General features: G+C 35.0%; 1 protein-coding gene across 3 annotated transcripts in view; it reads left to right on the plus strand.

Annotated features, from left to right (window-relative positions):
* Positions 1-22,274, plus strand: part of Stk3 (serine/threonine kinase 3) — a 336,937-nt gene that overhangs the window by 253,110 nt on the left and 61,553 nt on the right. For all 3 annotated transcript variants that reach the window (XR_004515711.1, XM_010619566.1, XM_010619567.2), the window contains 2 exons: positions 592-784; positions 17,887-18,062. Coding sequence is in view for 2 of the 3 variants with exons in the window: in XM_010619566.1 (XP_010617868.1) it covers positions 592-784; positions 17,887-18,062 (369 nt within the window). In the remaining variant the exon portion in view is untranslated. The remainder of the gene's footprint in view (positions 1-591; positions 785-17,886; positions 18,063-22,274) is intronic.

The following is a 22,274-nucleotide window of genomic DNA, read 5'->3' on the forward strand; positions in this document are numbered from 1 at the left end:
ATAGCAGCAGCAGCTTTTCCAGGTTCTGCAGTCATCTGAACAAAATTATAGACATTCAACACATTCCATTAAAAAAAAAAACCAAAAAAAGAATAATATCCAGACAACAGCCAAGTTCTGTTGCTGCTGTGGTACCTGGCACCAATTTTTCTATTAGCCTCTTAATCATCATCTGGAAAGAGAACATTCTAGAGTAATATCATTAAATGTAGCTCTGATAAAGCACGGTCCCTACTATGTATTATAAAGCAGGTACTAGATATTTTACATTCATAGAGGTATCTTAAATGTATTCTTTTTTGTCACCATATACTATATTTATTAATAATGTATCTATCTTGACCCTTACTTCAAAAGCACCTAGCAACCTTCTGTTCCATCAGTTTCTACAGCTTAAGCTTCAATTACCTAAAGCTTTAGACTATTTTGGATAATTTTGGCTCTTGTGGTAACATTTGTATGTGTGCTTATATTAAAATTAATAGCAATAATATTTTATCATTATTAAAAATATATGCATACCCTTGTTAAAAATTAAGAGGTCTGATGGTGTGAGGGAAGTCTTTCTTCACTGTGGTGTTTTGCTTGCAGGATGAAGATGAGCTGGATTCTCACACCATGGTGAAGACTAGTTCAGAAAGTGTAAGCACAATGCGGGCCACAAGCACAATGAGTGAAGGGGCCCAGACTATGATTGAACATAACAGCACAATGCTAGAATCTGACTTGGGGACCATGGTTATAAACAGTGAGGATGAGGAGGAAGAAGATGGAACTATGAAACGTATGTGTCTTTTTCCCACTATTAGTTTTCTATTTTGGAAGTGTGCTTACGTAAAAATCAGTATAGTTTGTGTTGTGTTTTAGAGCCAATTATGGAACATTTTGTTTCTTGGCTTTGACAGAAAAAAAAAGTATGGCAGAAGTCAGCGTTATATAATCTTATTTCTTATGTCACAAAGCAATACATCTTTAACTTAGGGTTATGGAACTTTTTTCTGTTGAAGCTACTAACCCATAATTTAATTGTAAAGTATTTTAGAGAGAAGATAATGTTCCTAACATTTTCTTTTCCAATTAAAAAAGTAAACAAAGTTCTGTTCCAATAAATGCAATGTTATATTATTTCATGTTGTCTAAATTATCAGACCGCAGAGACAGAGAACTATAAGCTACGTGAAGAAATGAAAGCTAAGATGGCAGCGGGGGGACCACTAGGAAAAAAGGGTTAAGAGATGGGGATGTTCATAGAGAAGATTTGGTTCCATGCAGGTTTATTGCTCGTTATCATGAGTGAGGCACAGGCCAGGAGCACTGCAAGGACTGAAATGATGATTGAGACATTGTCTCTGTTGCTTACAGAATGGTGAAGATAGGGCCCCTTTCAAGGACTAGCATTTCTTTTCTAATGTTTTTTTAAGATATTGCATTTGACAGTGCAGAACATGTGATTTCACAATGATAGGCAGACAGATGAGTTTTCTCTTCATACTGACCCCCCCCCACTACTGTAGTTCTGTATAGTTAATGTCAAAGTCTTAAGCAATAGACTGTTTTGTTTTGTTTTTGCACAACATTGTAAATGATAGGAAAGGAGAATTACATGACTTCTGCTATCATAGAGGCTAGAAAATTATAAGCATTCAAATTATTTGCTGCTACTGAAAAATGGATGTTGGAATTTCCTCCCAGATGTGATATTCCTGATGTTTCTCTTTTCATTTTGCCCATCTTTGTTTTTCCTACTGTCTGTGCTGCTGCTACCTTGTGAGAATCTACCTCATAGCTCCATGTTACTTGGCTCACTTTTGCTACTTTGTTCACATTTCCTAGTATTTAGCCTATTATGCTTATATACTTTGAAATGAGAGGGTCATGAAGCATGAAATTCGGACAGATTATGGGGTTAATCCTGGAGGAAGGATGGAATGTGTGAATTTTCTGTCTCCACCAGTGGTGGGTCTCCTGAACTTTTTAAGTCTAGAGCTTGTATTTTCTAAAATTTCTAGCTGCACCTCTGAATAGAAAAGGCATATATAACATGCCTTATGCAACTGTGTAGCATGTTCTTAGGGTCGCCAAAACCATCTGGTGTTAGGATACAAGTCATATGATCTTAGATCAAAAAGACCCTATTCTAAAAGATAATTAACATATTCCCCAGTTGCATGTAGCATTACTTTTCTGCAGTTTGATAGTTTTCTAAACTCAAATTTTAAGATTCTTAACAGATCAGTCAGAAAGATCTTGAGTGTTTTATTGTATTTCTATTGAACTACTGAGCTCCCTACAAAACTATATAAACAACTGCTATGCAGTCATTTGATTGAACCATCAGCAAGTACCCAGTGATTAAAAATGAATCCTATGGAACCTAATTCATGTTAGATTATTATATTTCAAGGCAGAGACTGATGATTTATCAGAAACTTTAAAATTACCCTATAGATTTCCACATAATTTATGTAGTGACTTCTAGCTATGAGAACTACAGAAATCAATATACATTATAATTTTATCATAAATAATTAAATAGGTATAAATTTTTGACCTTATTGAAAGCCCACTTTTAAGTTGAGCAGGTAGTTGTTTATATGGTTGCAGTTATCTGATGTGCACCAGTAAGTTTTAAATCCCATGGAGCAACTTTCCATGTATTTTAAGTTTGTATAGGTTAGACATCATTCGATGATGTGGGATTTTGATATTCTCCAAAATCTAATCAAGTGATAATAGTTAACCTCCAGAGATTGTCATGTTGGTAGAGCAATAGTAACAAATTTGAAGAAGTTCTTTAAGGAGGACTTACTGTCCCTGAAGTCATATGATTATTTTAGTTTTGTTTTTATGGAAAACTTAAATTAGTTAGTACGAGGTCTCAGTTTATGGCAGATCAGTCAGAGCTCATTTGTTAATGTGTTCCCTAAAAAGATTGTAGTAATATATTATTTTTGGTTTTCTGAAGTCTCTCAAATGTTACTCTGTACAATGAAGCTTCTTGTTTCTATCTTCTTTTTCATTGGAGTTTGAAGAGAGTTGCTTATCTATATTCTTGTTAGTTGAAATTATATTTATACCTTCTCTTTACAGTTTTAACCATGAAGCTAGAAATAATAGACTTGTTTTCCTTACAGAACTGTGGTTGGATTGGTAGTTCTAGTTCCTCTGAAGAGAAACTATACTTTGTTGGTATGTGAGGAAGAGCCATAATCTCCAAGCACGTCATGCACACGTGCATATGTATTTGTGTGTGTGTGTGTGTGTGTGTATGTGTGTTGTTTCCCCAAATAAATCATGCAGTTTGTCGTGGTCAGAATACTATGTAAATCTCTTATACCACATAATAGTAGATGTTCCTGCAATGTTGGTTTCATGAATGAATACTTATTACATTTTAGTTAGAGTCAACTGTTTTTCAAAGTGTTGACATTGTAGTTGGATTAAGGGTTTATGACTCTAAGAGCTAAGAGAACTTTCATGTAAACACTTTGCCTTAGTAAGCTACTATCTAATAATATACCACTTTCTTTTCAAGTGTTCTACTATTAGTACCTTTCATTTCACAGATCAGATTTTCTAAAAGTTCATTCTTTAGGATACTCATTTAGTGAGATTCTCTGATAAATATAGATAGATACCATACAATAATCCAAAGTGTTTGGAAAATGCATATTTATCTGAAGGTAAATCATTAGAGACCTACAGTAATATATTAGCCTTTTAAATGCCCTACAAGTAGCACAGGAAGGAAATCTGCTTAAAAGTTATATTACCCAGGCTTTCCTTAACTTGTTTGGCCATGAAAGCTTTCAATGAGGAGCACATTAGAGGCTAACATCCTGTGTAATTGATGTCTAAGAAAGTGTTTGGAAAATACTGTCATTGGAGCTCTGTAGACCTTTGATGTTTTCTTTTTTATTAGCACACCCACTTTCTACTTCTCTATTTATGTTGAGACTATGTTTCATCACTTTCACTTACTGTCTTACTCATATCCTTACTTCTTCCCAAGTGTCTTTCTTTTTTGCTACTCCTGAAAAACTATGATTGGCTTAATTTTTCTATCTTCATTGCATCTTCACACTGCCTACTGAGTGGAACTGGAGAAAAGTCTAAAATCTGTGTAGATAAGGGCCACCAGTTGAAGACCTTCAGCCTATTTGAGCCCTCAGAACTTCGCTGTCGACCTGTATTTCTCTGCTCAGCTCTTTCTCATTCTACAGAGTGACTACTTTAGACCTTTACTAACTGTCCTCCTGCCAGCTTCCCTCTCAGTGTTAGTGGATGACCTTTCTTCCTACTTCATAGAAAAAAAAAATCATCATGAGAAACTGTCAAAGTTATATGCATATTTTAAACATGAAGCTCGGAATAAGAAAATCTGAGTCATTTTTAATCTCTTTACTTCCTTATTGAGTTAATATGAAGTCTCATCAGCTCTTCCTGCTAAATATCTTTGTCCTATTCTTACCATCTACTATATTTCCTAGTGCAGGTCTTCTTCATATTCTCTAACTTGTAAGACTTCCTAAAGGATCCCTTGCCTTCTGTGTTGGTCCCCAACGTAGTCGAGCTTTTGGAAGGTGACTGGATGATAGGGCTTATGGCTGGCTTGCTCTTAGGAGGTGGGGCCAGGTCAGAAGAGGTGAGTTACGTGGGGTGTGGCCAGCAGGATTTTTCTCCCCTCATAATTCCTCCCTTTACTCTGCTTCCTGTCTGCCATGCTCTGAGCAACTTTCCTCTGCCTTGGATCCTGCTGTCTAAGGACCAAAACCTCTACAAACCATGAGCCAAAATAAACCTTTAAGTTATGGATATCAAGTATTGTTTCTCAGTGATGAGGAAGGCACCCATGGCAACACATCTCTCTTCTGCTCTGGCATTATAGTTGCTTCCAGTTATTCTTAGACCAGAGCCCAACATGGTTAAAAGCTAATATATACTCTGGTTCCTGCTTAGCTTCCTGCTCTCATGTCTCATTATTTCCTCAGCTCTTCACTTCTTGTAGAGCTCTTTCTTACCTTTGAACATTTTCACTGTCCCAGTCCTTCTGTTTGAAGTCCTACTTCCCTAATTCACATTTATCCACTCAGGATAAAATGTCCTTTCTTTGCTGACCTCAGGTTAGGGATGGGTCCTACTCATGTGCTCCCAATGTCCCTCATGCTTTTGTGGCGTTTTATACACTGTATCATAAATGCCTCTGTATGTAGTTATCTGATTATTCCTGCCTTAGTCTCAATACATAATGGAATATTTAACATATTCACTAATTTAATTAATACTTTTGAACAGATGATATTGTTTAGTGAAAAGGGCACTTATTAATTATGGGCTGTTTAATCTTTCCTGAGTTGCAGTGATGTACATTTGTCTATATCCATAAAGCATCTGGAAGGATGCTTTTAATATGATGGGTAATGAACAGAGTCATTTTGATCTACACACCCTACCAATGTCCTGTCAACAAGTTGGGAAGGTAGAATACTTGGAGAACCCTGGGCTTTGTTCAGACCTGCTTCCCATGCCAGGGGAGAGGCTTTATTTTTGCTCACTGCTGAGCCAGTGTGTGAGTGACCTCCACAACACTGCAAAAGTGAGACTGTATGGAATTGTAGCTACTGCTGCAATCAGGAGTGGCAGTCCAGAAGCTGACACTGGCACTAGTGAGTAAAGTAATACAGATTGAGATCACCACCCCTGTTACTCAGGGATTAGCTACCAATGCTACCACAACCTGTAAAACTGGTGATTGGATGTTGAAATACTGTTATAAATAACTTCAGGACTCCTTGACTGTGCCTACCAGAAGGAAATTGCTAAAATATATGACCTTAGCTTACTTTTTACTCTCCCTGTTATAAAAAGAGCTCATTCACCAGAGATCTAGTTGGAAAGAGTTTTGAGAAATGTTGTATTTAGCTTTCCATCCTATACAGTATGAAGACTCACTGGAGGCAGGTAACGGGGGTTACTAAGTTTTCATTAACCACAGTGTTAAGTAATAAATTGTTTTCAATCAGGAGTTTCCTCATTGTGTGTTGTAGAGCCTAGAGCTCAGCCCTAGATCACTCAACATTTTTTATAATAGTTGAAGCTATAGGATGAAAATCCATTAGGATCGTAAATGACAGGAAGTAGGGCCAAATAAAAATACATTCCAAGATAAAATCATAATCTCAGTAGACTTTCACAGGCTGGAGCAGTGGACTTCATTTATAAAATAAACTCTGCTCTTGGGTCTAACCCACTAACATCACATAGTATGCACCATAACAACTACCCTTCGGAGATGCTGGTTCTGTAGGCTAGAAAAAGGCCTGGACATCTCTGTTTTAAAAAGCCAAAAAACTCTATAGGTGCTTCTGAAGTGCAGCTAGGATTGATACCACATTTTTAAAACTAGAAAACAACAGCTTCACTGTCATTTCAGGGGTAAGAACTCTTCTGGAATCTTATATTTAGAATTTACCTGAATATTTTAAAAGGATGGAAACACGCTAGAGCTTGCTGAACAGAGGCAAGAGCTAAATACGGAAGTAGATGCAGACTATTGTTGTATTAAGGGTGGGTGAGGAAGTAAAGGTCAGGTTAAGGTTTTGTATTATTTACATTAACCATTCATAACTGTTTATCAATTGTTAAATATTAGGTTAATTTTAATTGAATACATATTTTAAGTATTTTTATATGTCTAAAATAGTGATCTTAAGAAAACGTCTTAGTTTATTTTGAATAATAAATACACATGGTTTTACTTAATTAGTAAAAGAAAGCAAATGAGGTTCTGCTTTATATTTTTAGTTTGTTCTGGAAATGGATAATAAGAGAGATACCAAGAAGGGAAGATTAACTGTTAGATATCTTTGCTCCTTAGTTTTACTTAATGTCCTCAGAAAAAATTGTGTGAGTTATTTTGCACTGAGCACATAATTTCTATGTCCCATTCTTTGCTTAGTCTTCTTGTTTTTTCTCGTGTTTCTCTTGTATCCTTTCCTGTCTTCTTTTTCTCAAAACCTGTTTCAGAAAAGAATTAGATACATAGACATAAATTGCCTAATAATATTTAATGTTCCTGAAATTAATTTTCTTGAACCAAAGGAGTAAATCATTAAAGAAGTAATGTTCAATCCCAAGAACTATTTGGTAAGGGTAGAGAATGTGTAGGAAATGTTTAGGTTACTTTCTCATTGCTGAGACACAATACCTAACATCCACAATTTAAAGAAGGAGAAATTTATCTTGACTCACAGTTGCAAAAATTTCAGTCCATAGTTTGCAGGTTCAACTATAGAAACAGCATTGGGGAATGGTCTGCTCACATTATGGTTGCCAAGAAACAGAGTATGAAGGGAGGAGCTGGGTCCAGGGCATGTTCCCAGTAACCTACCTCCTGACCACACCTCATCTCTGAACAACACACTTAGTCACTGAACTCATCAGCAGATGAATCCACCCACAAGTATGGCATCCCCAAGATCCAAGACCTTCCAAAAACCAGACCATTGAACACAGAAGGCCTTTGAGGGACTTAATGGTTCTGAACCTTAACATTCCACTCTTGGCCCTAAAAATACTTACGCTTATTTCCTTATGCAAAATATACTCTTAAGAATTGCCAGACTCCTAACAGTTTAATCCTTGCTGAAAAGTCCAAGTCCAAGGTTAACTTTGAGACCCAAGGCAAACTCTTAGCGTTGAGCCCCTGTAAACATCATGAAAATTAAACTCTACTTCATACAATGCCTTAATGTAAACATTCTCATTCCAAAAGGAAGAAATACGGGGATAGAAAGGAACGAGTCCAAAACAAGACCAAAACCCAACGGGGAAAACATTAAACCCTATAGCATCTGGGGCAAGTTTTGGTGAGATACAAGCTAGAAAAGGCTTAAGTAGTTCCACCCCTTGTACCAATGCCAGTTACAACTCTCATGGCCTCTTTGGGGCAGGGCAGTTTTGCTCATTTTGCATAGCTTTTCTTGATATTCCTGGTTTCTTCAACTTCTTGAAGTCTCCATTGCATTTTGTTTCACTTTCACAGCCTCATACATTGCCTTCTCAGGATATACTTCTTGGCCTCCCAGGGCTTCCATTGAAATCTGGGTAAAATCCTCCTTGGTCTTACAACTCTTGTGTTCTGCAGGGCTGAATAATAAATACCATGAGGATGATGCCAAGTTCTGCTGTGAGATTACACAGTAGTTGGGACCCCTTGGATCATGTCTGCAGAGGCCTCTGTGTGTCTGGATGGTTGATCACTGTGAACCAAATTCCCTAGGTGGCCTTTCTTGAGCAGGGTGTCCTGGGCTCTTTGCTCATAGTAAAGTCTTTCATTTTTGCACCCTTGAACCTACAAAGGATAAGGTCTTGCTTATTCCTCACATGCTGTCAAGACATCTTACCTACTGTCCTTATATAGAATAATTGGCTTCTTTTTAGTGCTAATAGTTTTAGCAACTATGATTTCCTTCACTCCAATTTTGCACGTGCTTTCTTTGCAGCAGAACCGAAAACTTTTAAAATGAGCTTTTTGCTCCTGTTTCTCACTATAAACCTGACTGGAGCCATCAAGCAGTACCCATGCTATAGCCTGAATGTTCTTAGGCTACCTTGAAGTTTCCTTAAGCAGACTAATTAGTCTACCACCCTTAATCTCAGTCCTTCCCAGAGTCTTAGGATGGGGCAAAATGATGACAAAATTTCTGCCAGGTCAACCCCAAATGACCTGTAGCCCAACTGCCAGTAGACAACTTGTTCTCAACTGAAACTTCCTAAACCTCGACTTTATCATCTGCATTTCTTTCACTATTCTGGTCTTTTGAAATCTGACCATCAAATTCAGTTTATGATATTCTAGGTTTTCTCTAGCTAACATCACCAAAATTTTCCAACCTCCTCACAAACCATTGTCAAAGCTTCTTAACTACATGGTCACAACCACAACCCTACTCTTGACACCAATATCTGTCGCAGTCACTTTAGGCTAAAATAAATTTCCTCTCCTTTAAATTGTGGGTTTTAGAAATTGTGTCCTAGTAACAGTAAAGTGACTGCGAACTGAAACTAGGCTAAAATAAATTTCTTCTCCTTTAAATTGTGGGTTTTAGAAATTGTGTCCTAGTAACAGTAGTTTCAGTTCATGATTGTCAGGCTCAAATACAGAATTGGCATGGTGGAAGTGCCTGCTATGGAGGAAAACTGTTCACCTCATGGCAGCCATATAGCAGAGAGTGAAGGGAAAAGCCATGAAGGAGATATAACCTTTTAAGTCCTGCCTGCAGTGACCCAACTTTTCTGACCAGACTCCTACCTCCCAACAGCACACTCACTCCCTGAACTTACCAGTGGATGAATTTACCAATGATTATATCTCCTCCATGACCCAGTTGTCCTCCAAAAGCCCCAGCTCTGAACACATGAGGCCTTTGGGGGATAACCTAGTTGTAAACCATAACAGGAAGATTATTTTTATGCTCCACCATAGAGCTCACCATTCTTCCAGAAAAATTATTATATACCTCTTCAACTAATAAGGTTAATCTTGCCCAAGACATAGGAATACAGATATTAAGAGTGAATAGGTCCTTCTTGCAGTTCTGTGCAAATATCCATAGCACTTCTAGGCAGTTAGATAACCTTCATTTTCCTCTGTAGAAGTGTGAAGTATCTAGCTCTGGTGTACTACAGTGATCTGGAACTCTCTCTGGTCACTGCACATGGCCCACTCTCCTGTGCACCCTGGGTCTGGGGGATGGGTAATCAAGTATGACCCAGCTGAGACCCATGGTTTGTGTGTTTTGGTTGTAGACCTTCTTTTACTCCCAAAAAGCATAGGCAAACATATCAAAATAATCTTCCTTGTGTGAAAGAAAATCTCTCTCTTGTAAGACCTCTGAAGAAAAGATTTCCATAGACATACAGTAATCATTCTAAAATTTGTTACTTATAGAGGAAATTAGTCCTTTTAACTCAAGCCTGTTTTCATCTCTTCTGCCCTCATTAGAGATGGAAAATAGCTGGTCACTATTTTATGTACAAGAAACCTTCTTATATACTTGGATACTTCTTAAATTATTTCTCAGACTTGTCCTTTTCTACTCAATATCAGTCCTTTTAACCTTTGTTCAGGTAGTCTCTAAATTTTTAATCTCTTGTGACTTGCCTGTTAATCTCCATGTTGTATGTACCCTCTTTTATTTTAAAATGTAATCAGTTGAAGTTAGGAAGAAAGCCTGATTTTCAGTAGCTGTTGTATTAACTCCTAGTTTTATATGTATTTATCATACTCTTAGCAACAGATTAAAGGTCAAATATTTATTTAATGAGGTAAAACATCCACATTTTAAAATGTTTTTAAAAAACAGATTAGGTAATCATAAATACCTTGGATGTTGACACATATTGTGCTAAAGTTATGATTGCTTTTTCATCTTGTACCTATTTGTCATGAGAAATTAGAAATCAAACAAATTACATTTTGTTAAATTTTTATGAAGCTTTCATCTGGGTAGAAGATACACAAATTAGGAAAGCTAATGAATAGTTGTGGATTGACTAGCATATTTTGTAAGGCATTATATTCCACACAGTTTAGTATCTTTGTAAATGTTTTGCAGAAGGAAAGAAGGGACAGGAAAACAGACATTTTTCTTTAAAATATCACATGGACAAAGAATGAGTCATAGTTATTTTGTTCTTAATTGCTAATTGATTTATAGTTCTACAAACAAGTTGAAGGAATTGAGCTAAATTTGAAAAACTAGATAATTTTGGAAATTTATTTTATTATTAAAATAAAATATATTTCCATAAGCTAATGTTAAAATGTAACTGCAACTGAAGAAATTGATGATTTTATGTGATTATTGTTTTGGGGTTTAAAAAAGTATTTACTATAGCAACCACAATCACCTATGACAGTGGTTACTATCTTGAGATATCTGCTTCATTCTCTCATTGAAGGGCTTAGGATTTCTTTTTTTTTTTTTTTTTTTTTTTTTAGTAAATTGCAAGTCAGAAACATTCTGACTCTCCCACTTCTGTGAACCTGTATTTCACTCTTTTGAGGTTTGTGTTTTTTTTTTTTTTTTTTTTTTTCTGTTTTAAGTAAATTGCAAGTCAGAAACATTCTGACTCTCCCACTTCTGTGAACCTGTATTTCTGGAGACTCAGCTGCACAATGTGGCATGGGTTTCATATAGTTAAACACTATAGGTCATTGCCATTGTAGTTACCCTGCCCATTTACTTTCAAAACAAACAGTCTGTATTCCATTTAGATATTTTAAAACTTATTAAGACTTTCCTTTGTGTGTAACAAAGGCATACTCTAAATGTTAGTACTAGGTTTTAAATTAAGCAATGGAAAATATTTAGACATTTAAGCACATACATTTGAATAGAAAATTGTGTATAAGCATATTTTGGTTAATATCTTGTTAGAGAGTCATCCAGAAAAAGAAAAAATAATGGAATAGATTGTTTTCTTTTGTGTAAGTTGATTTTTAGATTTTGGTTAATGCTCTGTAAGAATGTTCCTAATTTTAAAATGGTTATTTTCTAAAATTCTAAATGAGAAACTCACAAGGCATTTTACTATAGGTTTTTAGGTCAACCTATACAAATCCTTAAAACTACAGTGTATCTGAAATGTAGTGATAATTAGACTACCATGTATAATATTGAATTTCAGAGTTTCAAACTGAGATGTTCCTGCAGCAAAACTGAAATTCTTCTGTGTAGAAATGTTCTACTTAAGGGCTGAATGAATCTGGCTAACAGTACCAGAAAACCCAATTAACCATGGTTAAAATAATGTTTATTTTCTTCTCTCACTTAACAAGAAATTCAGAAAGAGTATTCTGCATTGATAGAGTAATTTCATGTAATTACAAAACCTTTTTGTGATACTATCTTTATAGTACATTAATCTTGCTGCTTGCAGAATAAATACTAGCATTCCAGCCATCAAGTCTGCATTTCAGAGTGGAGGAAAGGCAAGAAACAGAAGAGTTGTTGACTATATATATATCAAGAAAGAGTATTTTCTTAGAATCTCTTATTTTATGTATCATTGGCCAGAATTGTATGACATGATCACTCATACCCCTCAAGAGAGGTACCTTGTCACCCCTACTAAGAGAAAGAGAAACCACAGATAGGTGGTCACAGCTAGGTGACTTTTTCACTTTGAGAAACTTTGACTGGTAGTGGTAGCTTATATAACAGGTTTGAAGCTTCTGATTGGGATAGTGTTAAAAAGCAGGTCCAGGGACAGAAGATTGTAAGAGTGAAATTTCCTAGTTGACTGCCTTTCCTTTTTATATTCAACCCCAGGATTGGTCTGCTTCTGTCTTTTCTCTTACCACTACTTATCTCTGATCAAGCTTCTATTTCTCTAACTCCTTGACAGAAAGTAATACTTTCTTTCACTCCTATTCCCTTCCCTTCCTATGTCTTTAAAGAATATGCCTACTGAGCCCATCTTACTTTTTGTTAAGGTTTTTATAAGATATTTCCCACACTTTTTCCCCATAGTGAAAAAAGCAACGTTTGAGATTTATGTTTTTCTCCTTCCAGTGCATGCTATTGCTCTTAATATGCGATTGCATTCAATATTAGAGTAATTGGTCTGCAAATAATATTTTGGTAGGAAAAGGTTAGTCTTCCCTTTATTCTTATAATGATTTAGGCGAATGTTTTCAGATACAAAGCTATGAAGTAGTTAAAGAGTCACTGATTTATCAAAAGACGCCTGACCATTTCATTACAACACCCTGGATGGTATTTGTGAAGACTTTGGGATGAAGAATTTTATACCTCCTACTTGAGCAAAAAACAGAAAATCATAACCAGAGTCTCTGTAGTGAAGCTAATACTGGGTGGAAGGAAAAATAGTGAGAACAGTGGTCCTGGCTTGGGATGGAGAGAGGGGGAAGATTTGGGGAGGGATATTGGTCAGGAAGTGTTGTTTTCTTTAATGGATTCAATGGATTGAAAATGCTCTCTGTGCATGCACGTGTGTGTTGTAGCAAAATACTTTCAAATACTGAATGTACTTTTAAAAGAATACTGAAATACGTTTCAGTGAAACATTTTTATACACTTGTCAAATACAGTTGGTAACATTGGCCTTAATGAGTTTCTTTCTTGCCCAACCATTACTTCGCTCCCCAAAAAGTTTCCTTTCCTCTCTGAATATGACTTCCCTATATAACATTAATAACACTTATTATACTAAACATTAAAGTTTTCAGATATCTTTATGTGTGTCACCAGTTTAAGACTTTCTGATAAAAATTAGAATTTAGAATACAATTAAATATGTAATTTCATTACAGACTTAACTCTTCTTGGGCTGGGTATGAACTCTGGTAGAGCATGTCCCTAGCATGTGCAGTAACCCCGGTTTTGACCCCTCAGAATTAAAAAAAAAGAAAAGAATATTGAGCAAAGATTTCCCTTAGGGGATTATCTCCCATTTCCTCTTTTATGTCTTGATATACTCAAGTATTTTATATAAACTTTGTGTAAGTTTAGCTATACTTGAATGTGTATATGTGGGTTTGTTTCATTTTCCTTACTCTCATAAAATGGGACAAAAGTAGAGAATAATGAAAGTTAAATTTCTAGACGTATTTTGTAATAAGAGGTTGCCATAGGAACCAGATTTCAATTCTGAAGATAGAGAAATATGTCATGTAATAATGAGGCCCAGAAACAAATCAAGGGTACTTGAAATCTGTTGAAAAGGTTAATGGAATGTTATGTGTTCCATCCAAATATTGGTAACCTGTTAACCTTGTCAGATTAAACAGTTCCTCTCTCCCATCCTTTTTTCTTCCCTTCCTCCCTCCCTTCTTTCCTTTTTTGCTTCCTGGGATTTTTGGGGAACAAAGTAAAGATGAACAACATAAACACGAAGTCTTTAAACATATTTATCAATCATTAAAATATGTAACATCACACACGCGTGCGTGTGTGTGTTTATTTGGACATATCAGTAGAGTCTGTTCTAGCCAGAAATCTATAGGCAGCTTTGGCCATTATCTTTATACCTGTTCCTAAGGAATTTCTTGTTTTGTATGTGGAATGAGAGTGTTCTAAGTTCTGAGGGTTTAACAGACTTATTGATATTTTATACCATTCTAATCTCTCCTTCCCTTTCTTTCTTGGTGCTAGAGATCAAACCCAAGACCATGCACATGTTCGACAAGTGTTCTACTAATAAACTACATGCCTTGCCCCTATTCTAATTTTGGTGAGATATCTCAGTATGTTTTCAGTGGGTACAATTTGGGTTCTAGCTATTTTAACACATTTATTTTCAACAGCTGAACAGCTGTAATTAAAGACTGTGTCCTTAGAGAGACAGTTATATTCAGTCTCTTTCTATTTTTCTATTAGTTGGTATAGTCCGAATAGTGTTAGATTCTTCCTGACTCCACTGGGATTATTCTAATATTTATAATAGTCACAATAATTTCTCAAGTATATTATCACCAGTGCAAGGTTAATAATAATGAAATATTAGTAGCCTCCACTGATTAAAAAATAATAATGAGAAAGGGGTGAAGTGAGGCCAGGGGTACAGGTAAAAAACAAGAACCAAGACATATCATATAAAGGTACAAGATCTCAATGATAAATGTAACTGTATTGTTTGCTTTAAATATACCAATAAACTAAATGGGAAAAAAATAATAATGAGAAAGGGGTGAAGTGAGGCCAGGGGTACAGGTAAAAAACAAGAACCAAGACATATCATATAAAGGTACAAGATCTCAATGATAAATGTAACTGTATTGTTTGCTTTAAATATACCAATAAACTAAATGGGAAAAAAATAATAATGACAAAAAAATATGTAGTATTTCATAGCTCCTCCTCACTTTGATACCTATTGAACATCTGGGTAGATAGTAAAAAATACTCATAAATAGGATTATCTGTTTGTGAAATTATTTAGGAAAATGATTTGTGTTCCTGCATTAGGGAACTTACAGTTTAATGAAAGGTAGAGACAAACATATTTGAAAGATATGATCCACAGGCTGAAAAAAATAAAAATAAACATATTACTTTTACTAATAATATTAGTCACATTTATAGTATATCATAATGATTCACTTGATCAACAATTAAATGCATCCATCAAAATGACCACAAGAAAAATTTGAAAAGGTTCCTGTGTATGTATTAAGAATGAGATCACCTGCAAATATGGAATTGTACATGAATAGAGAAACAATAGTTAAAAACACATAATCACTAGTGTTTCTAGGAGATATTTGTATATCCATGATCATAGCAACATGATTTCAAATAGCTAAAAGATGGAAGCAACCATTAACAAATGAGTGGACAAAAAGTGGTATAATACATTTGATAGAATATTATTTAGCCTGGAAAAGTAAGGGAATTCTGGTATTATGTTAAGTGAAATAAGCCAGTCATGATGGGGAAGGGGGGAAAAAAAGGCAAATACTCCTAGTCTAGGAGGCTGAGGCAGGAAGATAAAAAATTCAAGCCCATCCTGGGCAGCTTAGTAGCTTAGCAAGACCTGTCTTCTAAAAGAAACAAGTAAAATAAGGGCATGAGATGTATGCAAAGGCCCTGGGTTTAGTAAACACACACATGCCCAAGTACTGTAATTATTCCCCTTATATGAAGTATCTAGACTAAGTGAGACTCGTGAAAACAGAATGAAATGGTAGATTTTAGAGGCTGAGAGGAGGGAGAATGGAGAGTTATTGTTTAATAGGTAGAGACCTATATTTACAAGCTAAAAGGATCTCTGAAGATTGGACACTAAATAATACTTAACATTGCACACTTTCCATCATCCCCTCCTCCAATCTCCTAAAGGTCTGCCTCCCTGTTTCCTACTGTCTGAAAGGGTTAAATTTATGTAATTTCATCAATTGAAATATACCGTCTTTAACCATGTTAAATGTACAGTTTAGTAGTATTAAATACATAATGTGCCACCATCACCACTGTCTATCTCCATAATGCTTCTGTCTTGTAAAACTGACACACTTTACTAACTTCCCATTTTCTATTCCCCTGGCTCCTAGCAACCACCATTTCACTTCTATCTTTTTCATTTTGACAACCTTCTAAGTACCTCATAAAAATGGAATCATGCAGTATCTGCCTATCTGTGACTGGTGCACATCACTTACTGTAATATCCTCAAAGTTCATCCATAATGTAGTGTGTCTCAGAATTTCCTTCCTCACATTTTGTCCATCCATTCTGTTCATGGGCAGTTGGGTAGCTTCCATGTTTTACTCATCGTGAATAACATTGTGCTGAACATGAGTGTACAAATATCTCTTCATGATTCTGCTTTCAATCTTTTGGGTATATTTCATGTTACATGTATTCTACTATTGTTTTAAAAACCACCCAATCAATTAGGTATGGTGATGACTAGTAAATAATATGGTGACTAGTTTGAAAAACATGTCATGTGAAAGAAACCAGGACTGTTTCATCTGAAAAATAGTCAACACAGAAGTAATTTCCTCTGTCTTCCAACATTTTATAAACAAATATATGAAAGAGAAATTTATCAATAATATGAATGTAAATTACACAAATTTCAATTGCCCATACACCAGTGAAGAAGTTTTCAAGAAGGTGGCTTACTTTCTATCTGAAGAATTGTATGGGAAATGCCTTCTGTTAGTCTCTGGAACATTTATTTGGAGCCCTAGGTCTGGAATGAGTCCAATTTAGAAAATATTGATCAAAATCTTAGCCACTAGATTAAAACTCTGTTATTCCAAGTTTATTTTCCAGTTTAACGGCTCAAGAAAAAATATGGAGTCATTGTAAAAATCTAAGCAGAAGAATGATGTGGCTTGATTTGTATTTGAAATATCACTAAGTTCACAGTATAAAATCAAAACTGGATTTGGAGGCATAGGCAACAAATGATTAAAAACTAAGACAATTGATCATAAAAAGAAAAAGTTTAGCTTTAAACAATTCTATTGAGAAGTAGAATTTAAAACACATAATGATCTGTTTGATATAAGAAGAGAGGCATCTGAGTTAAATCTTAACTATATTACTTTGGGGATTGAGTAAATAGTGTTGACCTTGGAAGAGGTGGAGAATGTAGGAGTTGCAGGTTTGAAGGGAAAGATCTTTGTGTTAAGTTTCAGAACTGGAAAACTAACTGGTAACCCAGACTCACCTCAGACTAAGTAATAACATTAGCAGGCAGTTGCAATGTTAGCTTTAGAACTTACGAGCAAGATCTAAGCTTCAGAATTAACTTTGAGGATAAGGATATAAATGTGACAAAGCTATGAAAGTCCATGTGCCAAAGGAGTCAACTAGAAAGACTAAGAAAGCAATGAAATAGATATAAGAGGAACCTGGGTAAGTCTTTATAATTTCTTACAGATGAAAATATGTAATTACAATAACAATGCAGACTTAAATGTAAAAAGAGCACCAAAAACACTTGGGTTTTAAAAATTTATTTTCTTTGGCAAATTTCAAATGCACCTGAATGATTTTTTTAATAAAATTAGGATAGAAGTTGTGCTAAAGTTTGGCAAATTTCAAATGCACCTAAAGAAAGATTTTTAATAAAATTATGATAGAAGTTGTGCTAAAGTTCTGAAATATTTCTACAAGAATATTTTATATCTTTGCCTGATTAATGGTTTAATTTTTATTTGGTCTGGATACCTTTTTTTCACTCATGTTTTTATTTTACTTTGTTCTTCATGAATTGACTTGTTGACCTTGAATCTGACCAGTACAAATTTATATGGCTCAATAAAAAACCACACTTCAATAAAAATCATCCTTCTTTAACTATAAGAGCTTATACCCACCTTATGTTCTTTGTTTACCTAAGGAAACACAACTTCACCACAAGTACAAAGACCGTCTTTCATGGACTACTTTGATAAGCAGGATTTCAAGAATAAGAGTCATGAAAACTGTAATCAGAATGTGCATGAGCCCTTCCCTATGTCCAAAAATGTTTTTCCTGATAACTGGAAAGTTCCTCAAGATGGAGACTTTGACTTTGTAAGTACATTTCAATTCTTGTATTTATGTTTTCTCCTGTATTTTATCATCACTTCAAGACGCTTTGTCCGTAAGTATGAACTGTGTGCATATAAAACTTTAGACTGTTAACATTGAATATTTAGCCATATATATGCGTTAGTGAAAATAGTTTGCTTGCAGAAATGTACCTGAAATATAAATATGAATAGTTTCCTATGATTGAATAAATCATAGCTTGTATTTAAAGCTTTAGGACTCCTTAAAACTAAAATGACAACTATTTCAAAAGAGATTCTTAATAATGCAAATATAAGATACTTTGACAGTAAACTTGGCTACTATAAATGATGCAAAGATGTTTATGATATAAACAGTGAGAAATTTGATTCAACTTTGAAAGTTAACTGAATTCGTTTCTACTTAAGTGTTATTTCCACTTGGTATGTCAGAAAGAGTAGTCCTAGATAACTTACAAACTTTAGTGTAAAATTGGGCCTTATTGCTTTGTTACATTTTCTCTTGATACTTTTCTTCCCTGCTCAATATTTTCTTTAAAGAATGAAGAGAGTACAGATAATGTTTCTTAAAGCAATTATATCCAGAACTTGAAAGAATAAAATCTTCAAATTAATCATTAATGAAGTAAAACTTCTGTGGTTTAAATATTGCTTTATATAATAAAGTTTTAAATAATCTGTTATATTTGTATAGCATTCTGGAAGATTTCTTTCTAAGTAAAATTATAATTTATTCATAGATGCATTATTAATAATATTTTAGATACATATTATTTATAAATTTTAATATTAAGCCATGTTGCTTAGACACCGTGTTGCTAAATGCTTTGTATTTTTAAGTGCTTTTCTCATAATTTTTTCTTCTAAATTTTATAACAAGATAATTAAAAATTTTTTAAACCTGTCCTCTATAAATTTAGTAGTATTTGTTGGCAAATATTAGCAGTGTGATTTACAAATTAGCTTGAAAACATTAACTGTGAAATCTGTTTACTGTTTTCAATGACAAAGTAAGATTCTGTAAAAACAGAATCTGTTTCTTTAGTTCTAGTAAGATATCATTGTAAACTACTTTTTTAAAATTATTAATTATTTAGGATGCTGACATTTGAACTTTAAATCATTCATGACTGCGATTAATAATGTAGAATATTTAGCATCAAAGAACTCTATCTTAGTTGGAATAACTCTTAATGGCCTCTGGGAAATAGTTTGAAATAAGTGAGCTACAAGTACTGAATAAATTATCATAGTTAAGAAATACTAAATAGAATGATTTAATTCTGATCAGATAGTCTTTGCTACCACCCCCAAACTTAATGACTTAAAACAATAACTTTGATTTGCTCACCATTTTGTACAGTAATAGTTTGTTCAGGTTCAGGTAAGAGGTTCTTCTGCTGGTCTCACCTGGGGATTTTCAAGTGACTGCACTCACCTGGACAGCTTGACTAAAGCAGCTGAATGGTCTTTCTAAAATTACTGCTCATGTCTCTAGCAGTTGTGCCGAAGGTTGGCCAGGCCATGTGGTCTCCCCAGGCAAGCGTAGGGCTTCTGTGTGGTAGTAGTAGCCTTTGAAGGGTGTGAACAGAAGTTGAAGTTTTTGACCTCAGTTTGGAATGCACACACACACTGTCCATGTACAAAAGCATCAGATAGAATGAAATACTTAGGAATATTCTTAACTAAAAGGTGAAAGATTTATACACATTGCAAAATGTAGCTGAAAAATTAAACAGTACATAGATATCTATTGATGAATTGGAATACTTAATATTGTTGAGATATTAATCCTGCCCAAAACACTCCATAGTTTCATTGTAATCTCTATCAAAATTCTAACAATACTATGTAAAAGTAGAACAATTCATGCTAAAATTTATATGGGGCTCCTAAAGGACTCTCAAATAGTTAACTAAGGGAAAAGAAGATATAACTGAGGCAGTTAACTTACAAAGAGAAAAGCTTTATCTGGGCTTATGGTTTTAGAGATTCCAGTCCATGATGAGGCAGACTCATCATTTTTAGGCCTCAAGGGGAAGGTACTGGATGGAAGTGACAGGCAATGAGTAGTAGAACAGATTGCTCATCTCCTGGCCAGGAAACAAAAGAGAGAGAAGATGCCCCAGGTCCCACAGTTGCCTTTGTGGGTGCACCCCAAATGACCTAAGAATCCCCCACTAAACTCCACCTCGAAAATATTCTGCCACTTCTCAGTATCACTACCCTTGGGACTACTGAGCCTTGAACACATGGACTCTTGACAGCATTCAGCATTCGAAGTAATAGCACTATTCACTGGAGCAAAAATTTCTAACAAATTGTACTGGCGAAACTAACATTCACTTGACAAAAATTAAATTGCCTTCCTCTGTTTACAAAAATTTACTGAATGGGGGCCGAGGATTTAGCTCAGTGGTTTCCCGCTTGCTCTGCAAGCAAAAGGGCCCGAGTTCGATCCCCAGTACCAAAAGAAAATTACTGATGGACCAAATATATAAATGTAATGGAAACAAAGCTTTTGTACATAGGGAGGAGGTAGGCTTAAGGCGTGGAATGGGACAAAATAAAATGTATAAAAACAAAACAAAACAAAAAAGAACTAAAGCTACAAAATTTTTGGAAAACACAGTAGCGTAAGTCCCCAACTTACAAACATTTGAGTTGCAAACTTTCATAGGTGTACTGTTTAAGATTCACAGACATACTGTCTGATACTCTCTTTACTGTCCAGTATTCACTTTATGAAGATTATGAATGAATCCAATTTATGATTGTCTCCATGAACGGAACTCATTTGTAAATCGGGGACTTACTGTAAATCTTCATGATTTTGGATTTGGCAGTGAGATTTTTTTGGATATGGCACCAACAACATAGTAACAACAAAAAAGATAAATCAGGTTACATTGCATTAAAGAAAATGTGATATTTACTCGCAATAGAGTACCACTCTGCCTTAAAGAAGGATAAACTTGAATGATTTGTAGGAAAATGGCTTCACCTTGAAACCATAGTGTTAAGTGAAATAAATCAGATACATGGGATTAAATACTACTTTGTTTCACTAAAAAAACCAGACCCCAAATATAAAGACCCAATTCAAAAATGGGCATCTGAAATGAACAGACATTTCTCAAACATGGAAAAACAGCAAGTAAATATATGAAAAAATTTTCAATATCACTGGTCACTTGAGAGATTCAGATGAAAACAACAATGAGATTCCACCTCACCCCACAAAGAATGGCTGCTATCAAGAAATCAACCAATAACAGATGTTGGTGAGGCTGTTGGGAGAACGAAACCCTTCTCTGTTGTTGGTGGGAGTTCAGACTGGTGCAACCACTGAACTCAATATGGGGGTACCTCAGAAAACTAGGATTAGAGGTCCCATTTGACCCAGCTATCCCTCTGCTGGGTATCTTTGCAAAGAATTAAAAGAATCATACCACAGCTGTATATGCACATCCATGTTTATAGCGGCATAGTTTGTAATAACTAAAACTTGGAAACAGCCCAATTCCCCATCAACTGGAGACTGGATAAAGAAGATGTGGTTTTTCTATAAAATGGCATACTACTCAGCCATACAACCAGAAACTAGAGACATTTATAGCTAAATGGATGCACATTGAGGTCATACTCTTAAGTGAAATAAATAGGATACACATGTAAATACTGGATAGTTTATCTGGTGTGAAAAACTCAAAGTATGAATAAGGTTCAAACTGTATAATTTAATAATGTGAAATAGGAAGCAAAGGTCTAAAGGAGTAGGGGAAGTGGGAAGGGTAGGAGAAAGTAAAGAAGGAAAAAGAAAACATATAAGAAAAGGAAAAAATGGAAACAAATTCTTTGTAAATGGGGAAGTGTGGAGGGGGTGAAGGGAGGGCAGGGGAATGGGGAAAAAATAAGAACCAAGATACGTCATGTAAAAGAACAAGATCCCAACGATGAACGTTACTGCGTTGTATACCTTAAATATACCAATAAACTTAATAGGAAAAAAACACTGCTTCATTTTTCTTATATAAGAAACACAAAATATAAATAATGAGCAAAATAAAAGATAATAGGAAGAAGGGAGAGAGATTTTGTTCAAATGGGAAGAGGATCAACAGATGGAGGAGAGGGAGGCAGAAGGGATGAATAAAACAATTAAGATGTGTTATGTACATGTACCAACTCACCACAAGGAATGTAATCATTA

This window comes from Fukomys damarensis, unplaced genomic scaffold (assembly GCF_012274545.1).
Source record: "Fukomys damarensis isolate Sample0158 unplaced genomic scaffold, DMR_v1.0_HiC HiC_scaffold_5, whole genome shotgun sequence".
Lineage (NCBI taxonomy): Eukaryota > Metazoa > Chordata > Mammalia > Rodentia > Bathyergidae > Fukomys > Fukomys damarensis.